The 15,936-nt window shown below is 37.1% G+C and overlaps 1 protein-coding gene across 2 annotated transcripts in view; it reads left to right on the plus strand.

Moving 5' to 3' along the window:
* Positions 1–7,877, plus strand: part of METTL25 (methyltransferase like 25) — a 46,501-nt gene extending 38,624 nt beyond the window's left edge. For both annotated transcript variants that reach the window (XM_054277185.1, XM_054277194.1), the window contains exons 10-12: positions 5,251–5,325; positions 5,941–6,012; positions 7,606–7,877. In XM_054277185.1, coding sequence (XP_054133160.1) covers positions 5,251–5,325; positions 5,941–6,012; positions 7,606–7,704 — 246 coding nt within the window. In that variant the 3' untranslated portion in view covers positions 7,705–7,877. The remainder of the gene's footprint in view (positions 1–5,250; positions 5,326–5,940; positions 6,013–7,605) is intronic.
* Positions 7,878–15,936: the final 8,059 nt, after the last annotated feature.

The raw sequence follows: 15,936 nt of genomic DNA on the forward strand, positions 1-15,936 counted from the left end.
GATAAGTGGAGATTGGTTACTCTTAGCTTACTACAGACTGTCCTTGACTTGTAAATTCTCCTCAGCAGTGACTCATGGAATATCATGAAATGCAGTTTTCAAGTGAAGGGAGATAGCATGAAGCTTACTGTGTGGTTTAATTTTCTCTTGCTTTAAAAAGTGTTGGAAAGCCACTCACTTAAGACTGGGAAACTGTCAGTAGTGGAATTGTGTAATACATTAAGACGTGAGCTAACCTGAATATATGCAGCTGTAGTGGGAACTAACAAGAATTTTTGCAAGAAATGGGGACTTTTAACTTAAGATTTCTTACTATTTTAATGTCTACCCCACAACCAGTATCAGTGTGGATATCTTGAAATGACAGTGAATATCTGAAACTGGTTGGTCTTTGCTAAGAATATTTGTAATTTGGTATGTTTTATTGTGTACAGCCATTGTGCAAACACGGAGCCAAAGCGAAAACAATGCTCTCCACTTTCCCCTGAATCCTGAAACAGCAATTAAGTGAGACAGTCAAAGCAGTCAAAAAATAAAAGTACTACATGGATTGACACGCATTTTACAATTGTTGAAGAGTTGACTTTCTTCACTGTTTTCTTGGACAGAAGGAATTCCATCTCACAGACTTCCTGTGTCCTTTGTTAGTTAGGGAAGTACTAAATGAGGGCTCAGGTAACACTTGCATACCACTCTTTAAAGTGTAATGCTGTTTTTAAGCATAACTGTTTTTCACATAGACAAAATATTATCCCAGTTATGGCACTGTAGCATTTTACTCTGACAAGGAGTCTTAAGAGATGTGACTTGTATCTCAATTAGGTATAATGATAAATAATATAGATTCCATTAATTTGAAGTGAATTTTAAACAAAGTTCTAAATAAACTTAAGTCTTTCAGTAATTTCATTAGCCATTTTACGTTGTTTTACAATATATAACATTACGTTATTTTTAACTACCTTAGTCATGGAAAAGTTATAAAATTTCCTGTTAGGTATGTTCTCCCAAATGTTTTGAATTGATCTAAGTCACTGCTCTGCTAGAAGGATTGCCTTACAGCTCTCTTGTTCTCTCATTAGTGTTCCTGATAGTGCTGGTGCAAGTAGAGAGAGGAAACATGAAATTGTGCAGTCAGTGCAGGAAGAAGCAGTCCCTTTGAGGTAGCAAAGAGGAATTGCATCTAACAGACTGTGGAATAGCATCCTTAGGCTGTTGCTTCTCTGGAGGACATGTGCAGCATTGGGCAGTAAAAGAGACTTTGATTCAGTGAAAATACTCTTAGTCTAGAAAAGGATACAGAGCTGAAAAAATCCTCTCTGAACAAACATGAAGTGTGGTATCAGTAATTGCCCCACACCTTGTGCCTGAACATCATCTTTTCAGCCTGTGCTCTATCAGCATGCCTGTGGGACTGCAGTCCAAGGTGGCTGTGCTCAGGTGTGTGGTATCTCACATGCTCTCAGAGCTCTGCTGCTTTCACAACAGATCACTGCATTCACAAAGGATCAGTCAGCCCTATGGCTCATGCTTAGTGCCATCTGCACCACATGGTATTTAAGGTATATATGGTATACCTATATGGTATTGTTACAGCTAGGTCACTGGAGACCTTGCCAGGTTGTCCTGCTTGTTCTGGCTGTTGAAGTGACCACATCAATCCACAAAGAAATCAGTTCCAAACAAAGCTTGCACCACCATCACAATGCAAAGAGACGAGGCCCATTTGTTGACAACCTGATAAAGACCAGGAGACATTGTAGCTGTGTCGGGGAGGAAATACTGGCCAAAATGAAATGAAGGTCACTTCAGTGTCAGTAAGAAAAGCTAGATCTTTGAGTGCAGATAGGATAAATGTATATATTTGTGCCCATCTTAAATTCCAATTACCCATTGGTAATCACAGCAAAACAAAATATCCCAGATGTCCCATTTCCGGTCAAACCACGACAATATTTGAGTTTTTCCATGTTTATAGTATCAACATCAAAGTGTAAGAAAAAAGTTCAATGCATATATATGAAGAAACTTTTTTGATACACAAATGAGTGACAACACAGAGAACAGTTGCTTGGACAACTTCAGTGGCTGAATGGGGCTTGCTTTGCATGTGGAAGTACAATTCCTCTTCAAAAATGCCAAGAGTAAACTACTCCCACTTCACCTTAGAAGGAGAGCTGAAGTTTGTGTTAGCTACCGAAGGCAGGTGGAAAGCTGTTGCAGTTTCAGCCAATGGACGCTTTCTCTCTTTTTCAGCTGAGCTATTGCATTGAATTGGTTTGCTCACCAAACTGTTATGTGAGGCACAGTTTGGAATAGTAGCTAGTCTATGTCCATGACAGCAGGATGTGTTCAGTCAGAATGTGTGGTAGGCAGGGAAGGAATGGAAAAGCACATACTTGAGTACAGCAGTGTGCAAGAGACATTTTTGACCCACTTTTTATTTGCCAAACATTTCACAGCTTGTTTTCTTTTAATTTGAATGCTTCATCTTGAAAAATGGAGAACATAAAGGAAGCAAAAGCAGAAAGGTTCCAAGATCACATTTTTCCAAATATAGATCTTTGTATTTTAATTCCAAATAGCCTGTAATTTCAAAAATCCATTATACTAAAACCCTATTAATACGCAGTTGAAATGAAAAGCTTATAGGGCAGAGGTTAAATAAACTATTTTGTTTATTTCATGACCAGTATATTTTAGTTGGTTTGACTGTTTAGAGGGGAAGAGAAAAACAAAAAGAACTCTAAAATATTTGCACAGCTTCACAGGAAATAAAATAGCAATAAGACCAAAAAAATTCTTGTTAGTCCACATTAGTACTGCTGGATAAGCTACTCAGCCTTGCCTTTGCAACTGGGAGAATGTACTTTCTAAATTAAAAAAATAAGACTGAAATACTACAAAAGTTTTTTTCTGATCTCTTGTTTTAAAGCAGAGTTAGAATTATGCATCATTCCTGAAAATAGTATTTGTCGGATCTTTTAAAAGCTTCTTGTGATTGAGACTGACAACCTTGCCAGTCCTTAATTAACCTCTAAGAGAAAATGTTTCTTCATGTTTTTGCCTGACTGGTTTGTTTGCGGTTTTTTTCGCTGCAATCCAAGCCCATTAGTTCATGCCCTATCCACTACAGACACAGTGAACAAACTGTTCCCTACTTCTTGGTGATAGCCTTGTAAGAACTGTTATTATCCCCGTTCTCAATTTTGTCTCATTTAGCCTCATCAGTTCCAGTTCTCTGAGTCTTTTTTCATAGGTCATGTTTTCTAGATCTCCGATCTATTTTCCCTCTCAGGGCTTTTTCAGACAGTTCATTTCTTTCTTTGAAATCTGATGCCCAAAAATGGGTGCAGTGTTCCAGCTAGAGCTTTTCCACTGCCAGAGTTGAAGGATTACTTCCTGCACTTTGCAGGCTGCTCTCCCATACATGTCACAGAATGGTGATTGGTTTTTTTTGGATTTTTTTTTGCAGTAGCACAACTGTGACTCGCACTCAGCTTATGATCTGCTCTATCTTCCAGACTGTCCTTTGGTGCTCCCCATCCTGAACAGCTGATTATTTCTGCCTGAGCCTGGTCCCTTCTGCTTTTCTGCACAGCATTTCAAACTTCTTCACTAAGCAATGCTCCAGTTTCCAAAAGTTATTTTAAGTTCTGGCAATGCCTTCCTGTTGCACATTTGCAGACTTAGCTAATGTGGTTTCTGTTCTATTGTCTGAATTCTTAATGAAAATATTGCATTCCTTAATGGACCTCCAGTCAGCAGGTCGTTCTAGTTGCTCAGAGACTCATTAAGAACCACTCTCTGGTTATGGTCGTTCAAACAGTCTTGCTGACTTTTTTGTACTTAATACTGAAGTTTGTTTCCCAAATTTGCTTATAAAATTATATGGGAAATGTTATCAAAAATCTTTTTGAAGTCAAAATATATGAGAACCAGTTGTTTTTGTCTGTCATGAATCCTTTTACCCTCCTTACAAGTGAAGTAGACTGACTTGTGATTTATTCTTGATGAATTTGTGTTGATTATTACTCATTTGCTCATCTTTCACTGGTTTAATTCTCTATTTGTTCCATTTTTTCATCAGTGCATTGGATCTGAAGTGTCTGCTCTATAATTGACATATATATCTGCTATTTGTCTGACATATTCTCTTTGAGAACTTCTCAGTGACAATGAGTAATAGTTCTGAGGTCACTTCAATCCCTTCTTGGCTGTCCCAGGATAAAGTTTATAATACTCACCTAATTTGAAAACTTATATATTTTTTAAATGTTTCCTGGTTTGTTTCCCTATTTTAGACAAAGATTTTACTTCTTTACAACTGTATTAGCTACATGCTCTCAGATCATCTGATTCTTCTAACAAAATGTGCAAAAATTTATTATCACTTCAGCTTTCCTAGTCCTTTGCCATAGAACCATTTAGGCTGAAAAAGACTTTTAAGAGCAGCAATTCCAACTGTTAACTCAGCGCTGTAAGTCCACCACTAAGTCATGTCCCTCAGTGTCACATCTCCATGTCTGTCAGAGCTGTTACTTTCCTGATAAGTTTGGACTCCCTCATTCCATAGCCATGACAGAACAGCCATCCTGCAAAAATCCCAGTACTGCAGAAGTGCATCAGGCTCTTCCAGCTCTGCTCTTCCCAGCAGCCTCCATCAGCAATAATGCTGCAATCCTACCTCCCACTTCTTTGGCCAGCTCAAGTGTGTTGTTCAGTGTCCAGGACTGTGGCCAGCAGAGCAGACACATCATGACCTTCAAAAGCCAGGAGATGTGGTGGTCTGGCTGCCCTTTAGAGAACATGCTTTGTGAAGAGCACTCATGGTCACAGCTGCAGCAGCTGCTCTGCTGCACTGGCCAGCAAGGGCTGAAAAGGCTTGGTCAAGTTCCTGGACTGTCTGTGTATGAAATTCAGCCCCAAATTGTGGCATTTACAGTCATAGCAGCAGTGCTGGCCACTCTCCACTTCACTGTGTAATTCTCATTTAAGGATGACTGGAGTTTTCTGAATAATGGATATATCTCAGTATTTCATGTCAGTGGAAAATGCTGTGTTAGGAACAGTTACTCTAAATAAAAACTGAGAAACTGCTATTGGAAAATTATTATAAATATTAGCAAAGTGCTAATTTAAAAAATGAAACACAGATTTCATTTTGTAGTGTGACAATATTTAATTCTGAAGTTCCCTTGAAAAAGTAACGACAATAACTCTGATATCTCTTTTTTTAATCCCTTGCAGCTCCCAGACAGCTGTATAATGGATTACTATGAAAAGTACAAGGACAGAATGAATGAGCTTGAAGCATTTAATATGGTAAAAGTTGTAGGATTAATACTACTACCTTGCATATATATGTTCTAGTTTAGAACAAAACCCTGTTAGGTTTTATGTGGAGGTGGACTGTCTCGCACTGTGGTATGCAATCTCAAAAAACAAAGCAGTTCCCCCTTCCATACTTGGGAGCGTATCCTATTCCAGAACTATATTAGGTGTAAGTAAAGTAATAAAGTGAACACATGGTAGATTCTTTTTCAAGAGGGATTATTGCACTGGAAAATGGAATGTCAGTCTCCTTTTAAATCTAGACTGGTCTCCATGCAGTTATTTCATAAAAAACTCTTTTTATTGAAATTCATTATTTCCCTCTTTAAAATTGTTCTGCTACATTTAATATTATTTTCTTGTTGAACAGTGTCTGAAAAACAACTAAATAACATAGTTCCCTGACTTTATGGCATTCCATGTATTTTTGATCTTTAATATAAACTGTTTTGAAGATGGCCATCCCATAGGGAGAACTAGCAAGTTGACAACAGAACCCCTAAAAAATGATTGACCTTCCTGGAATTCTTGTGAGGTAATGTAGCCATTTGGAAGTGTATTGCCTGTCTTTCCCAAAAGGATTATAGCATCTAATCTTTCTTTCAGTTGAAGGTTGTTCTGGCTCCTTGCATAGAAGTTTTGATACTTCTGGATCGTCTTTGCTACCTCAAGGAGCAGGTATTTTTGCATTCTCTTTTATGATACCTAAAGGCTACATCACAGAAATAAGGCTATTTCTTCTATATATTTCTTCTATTTCACAATTTATTACTGTGCAGACAAAAAGTCTCTGTTGCAGAATTATTATTCTCATCATATTTGCAAAAGTATAAGCATTCATTCCATTTAGTATAAACATATGCCTAGCAGATGTTTTTATTTTCAACAAAGCAGCAACAGTAAAGTTTATGCTCTTTTAATTATATGGTAATTACTAGTCAATAGATAGTAAAAAATCAATTAATTAAAGATGCATCAAATCTCATTTTATACACCATAATGAGATATTTAATAATTTGAAATTTTTGGAAATGCTAAACAAATACTGTGCTGTTAATACTCGAACTTTCAATTAATGTGCTTTGGAACATATTAGAAAAAAATTTTGAATTAGATCCAAAATGTTTATGATTTTCTTTTACTGTTTCTTAGTTAAGATCAATAATGAGAGAGAGTGCACTTTTTCTAACTGAATGGGTCAGCTGAGGTACATTTGACTAACATACAGCCTGGATATATTTTACAAGTATAGATCTGGGATATAATAAGCAAATGCTACTACATTTACTCCACAATGACTTCCCTTATTACACTGCTTCTTCTAACACCGATTTGGAGCTTGGCCTGGTTAACTTGAAAGCACTGGTAATACTTTTTCTGCACCAGCAAACATTTTTCACACAACTAATAATTTCCTAAGAGGAAATGGTAGCATCTTCCAGCTTCTGTTCTGGGCCATGGTCAAAGTGAAATTTTAAAATAAAGTTTAAACTCATTCATATGAATAGCTGTGGTTTTCCCCTATAAACCTTTCATTTTAACAACTCCATTTTATCATAAGTGAAAACTCACTTTATTCTCTGTCACGGTGCACTTGGAACAACTGAATTGTAGTAAATGTATGCCTTTGTTCTAACTGGTATTTTTACAGAGAGGCAATTTGAAATAGTTAAATAATGATGTATTTTCCCAAATGCCAACTGGTTAAAAATTGCATAGAAATATGTATGATTTCCAAGGTGGGAGATCAAACGTGCTGCATATAGCACTAATTCACCTTTTCTAAATGTAATTTATGCATGGATTTAATCTTGTACTAAATGATTCACAAAATGTGTTTAGGAAGAAAAATAAAAGTTATAAAAGCCAAATGCAGCATGATGACCAGATCCAGCCAGCCTGATTCATTTGAAAAGTCAGTTAATTAGATTCAGCAGTAGAATGTGCAACATAAAATGAGTATGATGTGATCCTTAATTTCTTTGCTCTAGTTCAACCAAGAAGCAGAGCTTTATTGATGAAGCAGGTGGGAAGCTATCACTTGATAGCATCAGAAAGAATTAAATTATTTTAAAATTGATCCTGTTATGGGCGTCCTTTTTTCACCACAAACTTTCCCCCATTTTCTTATTATATAAGTGGTTTTCCTGCTTTGCATTAGGATAATTCTATTTATTTTCAATTTTGTATTTCAAAATGTGGACTTATTACAATATTTTAGCTTATAAGTCAAACAAATTTTTATGCACTTCAGTCATGTGTCATTTGCAGGAAAACATTGCCTGGTCTGGACTTGTGAAGTTATTTGATCCTGTGAAGTCCCCGAGATGCTATGCAGTTATTGCCCTGAAGAACCAGCCTTGTTCTTAAGTGGAAGCAAGTTGCAAAGATATTGGAAGTTCTGAACTGATAGTGCTGTTTCCTCCCTTTTATTCTGTTATTTTTTATTGATTCCTCAAGTAAAATGTTTGCTTTTCAGATGCAGAAGAAAAAAGTGCAATCCTTCTTTGAATCTTCAGAAATAAATATCTCCTTTATAAGTATGATTGCTTCCTTATGTCATTTATTAATGTTGAACATCTGACTTAGTTATAAATGTTACATTATAAATGTGATTATTATTTTAAATAGCATTTATATTTCTTCTTTTTAAGGTATTATGCTTGTATATCCTTTCTCTTGATACTTCTAATCTCAACCTCAATTTTTACCTGTGACTGGTATCAGCAGTCTCAGACTAGGCTCAATTTTTCTATTCTGGATTCAGATGGTGCAGAGTATAAACAGAAAAAAACCCTGCACCGTAAACCAGAGGCTTGTAGGCACTCAGTTTGTGGTATCTGGGAGTGGGGCTGTGTCCAGCCTCATCCCCAATGGGCACAGCTGTGGGAAGCAGGTGAGCAGCAGCACTGACAGCAACGAGCCCTGGAGTGCCCAGGGGCACTGAGCAAACACCAAAGGGAGCAGAGGGCACACAGGTGCAGTGCATCAGCAGGAGGGGATAAAAGGTTGGGCTAAAGGACAAGAAGAGCAGATGCTTGCAGCCTTCTGAAGTGATGTCAGTCTGCATGGGCATGTGCCTGAAGCCTTCTGATGGGGTATGGTGTTCCTCTGTGGGGGTGAATGCTTAAAGCCTCTGAAATTGTATGAGGGTACTCTGTGTATTGTGGCCATCTCAACTGTGGTGTGTGCTGTGCCATATGCTGTGGCAGAGGCTCATAGGCTAATAGGATCTCTGTACTGCATCTTCTTCTGGTCATCAGGACCAGCTTATTTATAGAAGAGCCTAAGTAGTGGCCACCTGCAGAGGACAGTTTTATATCAACCCCTTCTTCATTCAGGCATTTTCCTGGCATGCACTTGCTTGCCTGTCACTCTGAAAGTAAAATATGTGTGCTCTAATCCTGTGGGAGATTTCCCAGTGCTTAAGAATCAGCTGCCCTGCTGGGGTTCAGTCTGTAATCTTGGGGTTGTGTTGGAAAGCTATTATCTGGCCCAAATCTGTTGGGTATAAATACTTTGGTGCCCAAATGAATTAAAACTTCCCAGGCAGTTTCTTTTTAGCTGTGCTGTGTTCATGAGTGGGAAATTTATTTGTTGATGCATTTATCTCAATGGGTTGCCTAATTAAACTTGCAGATGTTCCATCAATTAAAAAAGAAAAAAGTTTGTTTTCTAAGTCCTAGTGCTTTTATTAGAATTTTCTAGCATATGTAAAATATAATTAACTACTAGTGCACAGAAAAAAAAGGACAACAAATAAATAATAAAATACAGCATTAAAGAAAAAGGGGAGAAAGAAGAAAGGAGGATACACATGGAAGATGAGAATAACAAAAAATATTTTTGTATTAATTGTATAATGACAGTAATGAGACTGAGATGTGGAACGGCTTTTACTCTGATGCATTTTGTGAAATATTATGAGAGCTTGTGGACATGACCACTCAAGAAAAGAGAAGTTAGGTAATTTTCTAACAAGTCTCATCTTTCTTGATATATTCATTCACTTGGAAGAAATATTTTGTTTTTGTGTCTGTCTAAAATCACTGCTATCTGTTTTAGAACTCCAGTCTTTAAGTCCATGGTTCCAGTATGAGATTCTGGTATTTGTTTGGTCTGAGTATAGTCAATCCCTAGAGCTGCTGAACATCTTCAGTGCCCAAGGAAATTAATCGAAGCTGCTGGTCTGGAGCAGTAGAGCTAAGAGGAAAACAAGGGCTTCCATATATGCTACCTTTTGTTATACAGAGAGTGCTGAGGAAAATAACAAGCTGCTGAATTTTTTTCCCAGGAGAGGAATCAAAAGAAAGAAAATCGTTTCCTAACCTTTAAGCATCTGGAAGGAAGAAACCAATAATATCTGATATAAAAAGGCACTGTAAAGTACATGATGTTGAAAAGAAAAAAGATGAACAAAAATCCTAGAAAAATAGGATTTTATTATATTATGTTCTGCTAAGACAGGATGACTAATTGTTACTGAAGTGTTACAGCGTTGTCATCCCTATCTTACGTGCTGTTGAAAAAGTATACTTGGGGAAGAAATTGCCTTTTTTCTGTTATGAGTCTGTTCTTTTTTTTCAGACCAAATTCTAAAAACTGGGCATATATGATGTTTAAACAAAGCAAGCATAGTTTTCCCCTGAAAACAAGGGCTTGAAAGTACCTTTTTATGGTCCAAAAATATTCATTTGAGCAAGCCCTGTGTGGTTTAATCTGAACACAGTTGAAGTTGCAAAGGGTGTACAGAGCACTGTTAATTGTACATGATATGTGTGTAATGCTAGGTAAATTAAAAGTTGAATTTTTATTACTATCTTAAGGGAACATTTGCAACAGTTTAGAAAAACAAGCACATCTCCAAGATTAGCACTAGTGCTTGTCTACTGTTTTAAAAGGGTCTGAATAAATTTGCATTCCCTCCCCCTGCAGCTTCTCAAGCTCTATCAGTACTTTTAATGCACTTTGTAGTCTGTGCAGGCAAAACCAGGCAATGTGCTTCTTAGAATAATAACTATCATGAGGTTTATATGATGAGTTCGGATTCAAGCAAAGTCAGTTGCTGTCTGCTCTCAAAGCTGTTTCAAAGCTCTGGGTGCCTGAATACCTATGAGTTATTGTTTACACAGTGGAAAAATCCCTGACAGTAATCAAGATGAATAAAACCACTTTTCTTCATGGTTATTGCCAGAAGTTCTCCCATAAAGAAAACTGTATCCTAAATATGATGAATTCTTTTGATAGGAAAGAATCTCCATTTTCTTTCAGTGTGACAGACCATTATTTTGCTGTGCTCCCTAAGGAACAGAGGAGATACCTGCTTTCCATCAGGTGTTTGCCTGATTCTGTTTGTGGCACAGCAATGCATTTCCTAACAGATTCAGTGTTTTATTCATCTTTCTTAGGGTTGAAACTTGTTCTTAGATGGAGGAATAAGAGTATATGCAGGGTGTGTGTGCAACATTAATATTCTAGCGATCAGTGCAGCCCTAAAATCTCCAAGCCTATTTTTGTGACAACTGTAATTGGGCAGGTGGAATGGGGTTCCTCAGGGGCTGGTGCAGTTTAACATCCTTGCTGGAGACATGGACAGTGGGATGGAATGCATCTCAGCAAAGTTGCAGTGACACCAAGCTGTGTGGTGTGGTCAGTGTGCTGGAGGGAAGGGATGCCATCCAGAGGGACCTGGACAGGCGTGAGAGATGGGCCTGCAAGAACCACATGAAGTTCAGCAAGGCTGAGTGGAAGGTCCTGGACCTGGTTTGGGGCAATCCTGAGCACAAACACAGGCTGGGCAGAGAATGGATTGAGATGAGCCCTCCTGAGGAGAAGGACAAGGGGGAATGGTCTCAAACTGAAGGAGGATAGGTTTAGATTAGATGTTAGGAAAAAATGATGAGGCACTGGAACAGGGTGCCAGAGAAGTTATGGACTCCTCATCCCAGGGAGTGTTCAAGCTCAAGATGGACAGGACTCTAAGACCTGGTCTAGTAGAGGGTGTCCCTGCTTGTGTCAGGGGGTTGGAACTAGATGATCTTCATGGTCCCTTCCAACTCACCCCATTCTGTGATTCTAGGTCTCATTTCTCACTTGTAACATCACACCACAAAAAATGTTGTGCTGTTTTAGTTCCTGGGATTTTAGTTTCAAGGGTTTTTTTTCTGATTAAATATTAGGTATATTTTATGGTAAGTTATCTTCTTCATTGACATTATTCATTACTGTTAAAGTGCTTAATATCTGTTCAGAGTTAACATGCTTTTGCTATGTCTTGATGGGCTTAAAATCTTGGAACTCTATGTCCTGTGATGGCATGAAATATGCACAGGGGAAGCATGCTAAATATATTTAGCTTTGTGGCAGCAATATGTCTTTTAAATGACTGGGGTACTTATTGGCTTATGTTTACTTCTTTCCTAAAAACTATCCTGAGTGTGTCTTTATATTGCCAAATATCACTAGTACTAAGGGCAAGTGGTAAAACAGGATTGGCACCAAGGAAGTCCTCCCTGCTTATGTGTGAACTAGCCAACTTGGTGTGGTGCTTGAGACTTTCCCAGGGAAGTAACTGAATACCCAGCATTGTTAGCATCTTTAAATCTCTTTATGCCATGCATTTTAGCATTCTCACTGATATCTCTTCTCCTTCTTCCTGATGTGTAGCCTAGTGCACTGAAAAGAGGAGAATTCGTGCTAGGCTGTGGGCCATGAAGAATTTTCAGTATCTGTAAGCAAATCAGAACTGAGGTACAGTTGTCCAGACACTTAAGCCAGCCACCTAACCTTTAGAACTGTACTTTAGCTCCCTAAGTTTCTGAAATCCATTCAAAATTTGAATTCCAAAATCCTGCCAGATGAGAGCATGGCCTAATTCTCTGGGTATCCAGCTGCAGTTCTCTCCCTATCTGAAATAACCAACTCAGATTGGTGGGTCTATATCCTGTATCTCCAGACAACTGCTGAATAAGATGGTTTCTTTGAATTTGCTTATCCCTGCTTGTTATCTCTGTCAATGTTGTATTTCAGTGTACTTTGAGATAGGCTAAAATCCTTCTGAGATTTAGGATGCCTTAGAGACGCTACACCCCAGTTTGACTTCTTGTTGCTTTCTGCCTTAAATTAATTCCTGATGATCAGAAAGATAGTAAGCACCAGACATCCTGAGAGGCATAGGCTATTAAAAATTACTGTGCACAATATCTTCACAAGTCTTTCTCAATTCAAGAGCTCAAAAGCATTTTCTTCACAGGAATTCCAGAGCACATTATCATGAAACTCAGACATCTAAGGAAACTCACCAACATAATGAAGATTGACCTCCAACTGCTAAAACATGCTGCTGTTCACCAATCTTCCCAGTACAAACCTACATTCTCTTCAAGGCTGTTTGCAATGTCTGTATCCAACTGGAAACAAATAGACACTTGTCTCCCATTCACAGTGATGCTGTTAATGAAATCACAAGAGAATGACATTCTAGTCTCTGCTTTATGCTAAAAGGCCACAGAACCCTTAGAATAGGTACGCCAAACATTCAAAGATTTCTTCTGATACCATTATTGAAATCCTTTGAACAGATGTTTTCAGTCAGTTCGGTCTGTAACTTCAGTCACTTCTGACTATCATCAACAGGTCTGCAGTGTCCTGTGGTTTCTGTTCCACAGGTGGACCTTGGACCAGGAATACACTTGTCCAAATGGTGAAGTATTTCAACTAATTACTAGGAGTGGTAGCTATTCCTAGGTTTATTTATGGATTTTAGAGTAAATTTGTTTTATCCAAGTGGAATCCTGCTATATACCATAGTTTTCTCAGAAATGTGCATTTGAAGTACTCCAGAAAATAGTTTCTAGTTACCAATTAAATGTAAAAGAAATTGAAATTCTAATGTGTGTGTTCTTGGGTAGGAAAGCACAGTGTATGACAGGTTACATCATGAGGTGCACTGTTGGCCAGAATTGGATAATTCACAAATTCAAAATGCATAGACGGGATTACATAGATTTGCAGTTACCATAAAGTGTATTTCTGGTCTTTATAAACCATAGGAAGAAATGTAATTATGTCATTTAACTGGAATACAGGAAAACTGGAATTTTGAGTAAGTAAACAGGAGAGTCACATTTTAAATTGCCTTACAATTTAGGAACTTGCTGCAAAAGTGACAATTTTCTGGGGGGCAACCATCTGATATACTGTTTGCCCCAGGAAATCAAGTTGTTTTCTACACAACACTTATTTTATACCTGTTCTGTAATTCAAGTCTGTGCTTGTTTTGTTTGTTTGTTTTGTGTAGTAGTTGATTATTAAATTATCTCTTTTTAGTGTTTTGCAATTACATTCACAGTCATTATAAGGACTTTTTGTTTGTTCTTGTAGCAAACACATGCTAACAAAATATAATTATTTAATATGCTTAAGATTAACAAAGACTGTCCAAAAGCAAAATATCACTTCACTTCTGAATTTAGCTGCACTTTATCTGTGGATTAACAAATTCTGCATGTGAAACCTGTGAAACTCTTATGCTTTCATTAGAGAATTCTCAGATTTATATACATCTATTTCTTTTTGCATCTTGACCGGTATGAGCTTACTGATGTAGATAAAGATGTTGTCAGGGTAGCTGGTATTTGGTTTCACATGGAATTTATCAGGAAAATCAAGATGCACTAAATCTACTGAGCCAACAAATCAGATTGTTAGACTGAAGCTGAGATGGCCTTAACACACTGTCAACTCTTTCACGACTCAGTGATGAAAAGAGCAAAGCTGTCTGCTTACTGAATAACTGGGTAGTGTCTGGCACTGGAGGAGAAAATGCCAAAGCAGAAAGGAGCAGTGATCACCTCTCTCGATTATGGAGACCTTCAGAAACAATAATTAAAATGTACAGTTGTAAATCCATGCTGTTTATTACACCTCCTATTATTAGAGTAATGAATAAAGACTGACAGCAGAAGCAACCATGCTGTTTCTCAACTATAAATCCTAAATTCACTTGTTAGTATTAGAAAGGCTAAAGTCATCAAGAGGGCACACACATGTTAAAAACTGCAAAAAGAGCTGTACATTGCTTGAATAAATGTGCCATTTGCTAAGCTTTTTATACTCTGAGGCATAGGCATCAATTCAAAGAACACAATTCACAAAATACTCAATGAGCAGCATATAAAACATGTTATATCAATTTTAAGTTCTCTGGTGTTTATTGACAGACTGTTATTAGCTAATACAGAAATGCTTTCATTTCACAGAAATTGTAGTTTTAATTTGAGAATATAAATAATGGTAGAGAGTCACATAGTAAAAATGCATATCATTAGGATTAAGGTCTAGACAAATTCTTGGTTTAAGTAAAAGATGTCTGTCCAACAATGTAGTGAAGATCTGCATTGTCTTTTGAGTCACTGGCTAATTTCTGTTGATTACCATGGGAGCAGGCTTGGATACAAAAGCATGTGCTGAAGACAAACAATGTGGATGATCAAATACCTTTTGTACAAGGACAGTTCCAAATTTACATTTCTGAAGGTGAAGAGATTGTGTACACTTCCTTTATCCAGACATATTGAAGTTGAACAGTATAGAAATTATTGTGAATGCTGGTTCATCATTGAAATCTTCCTGACATATACTGAGAGAAGGCTTAAATGGCTTTTTGTTCTTTTTTTTTTTTTTCCAGATAATATGTTTGAATACATCAAAACTCTCAGGATTTTCTCTTCTCTCACTAGTCCTTAACAATGAGGGCACTGGATACAGTAACAGAGTTAAATGGCACTTTTTGTTCCTAAGAACAACTGAAGTGTCACAGCCTGTACTTTGGCTGAATCCAATGGTATAATTCTCATGAACACCATTTAACTGATTCTATGAACAAGAAAAGTAAGATTTAGCCTTAATTCTTAAAAAAAAGCAACACTTGTCACAGTACTTTAACAGAATATTTTCATAGCAAGATTTTGCTTTGTATTCACTTTTCATTTTCCCCTGTATTTCCCTTCAGTCTTTCTTCTATGCAGAAATTTTATAAAGTATTGCAAAACAAGAAATCAAATTTATCTGAGTGATATGTTTCACTAGTTAGCCACCTCTACCAGCTCTTCGTAGGCAGCACATCCCTCATTCATGAACCTTGTGTTAAAGATAGGAATGTTAATTAATAACTCTTTCTGCACAGCCCAGAATTCAATCGAACCAATAAATGTTGACTGTCAGACAAAAATTTTGATTGATTTTTATAATTCCATTTAGAATGTGTTTTAAGCATAGATTTCTATAGAAAACATTTTTAATTGTGATTTTATGAAAATATTTTACTGCAGGATAATTGACTTGAAAATTATGTAACTGGAAGTAGAATCTCTGTGGAGAATTAAAATACTATTTCAGGTTGTCTGTGGGGAAAAGGCAATAAAAATTCTGTTTGTTATGATTTAGCAACAACAGAAATTAATAAAGTATAAAAGGTATCACAATTATTCACTTCTGGTTTACTGAAATATTACAGCTTCATATGTCGCTAATTTACTTGTCTTGGGCAAACTGCACCTAAGATTTTGGAAGAGTAAATCTGGGAACAGTCATTTTTTTATG

This window comes from Melozone crissalis, unplaced genomic scaffold, assembly GCF_028551555.1.
Source record: "Melozone crissalis strain CALT ecotype California unplaced genomic scaffold, PUWL_Pcris_2 ptg000004l_1, whole genome shotgun sequence".
NCBI lineage: Eukaryota > Metazoa > Chordata > Aves > Passeriformes > Passerellidae > Melozone > Melozone crissalis.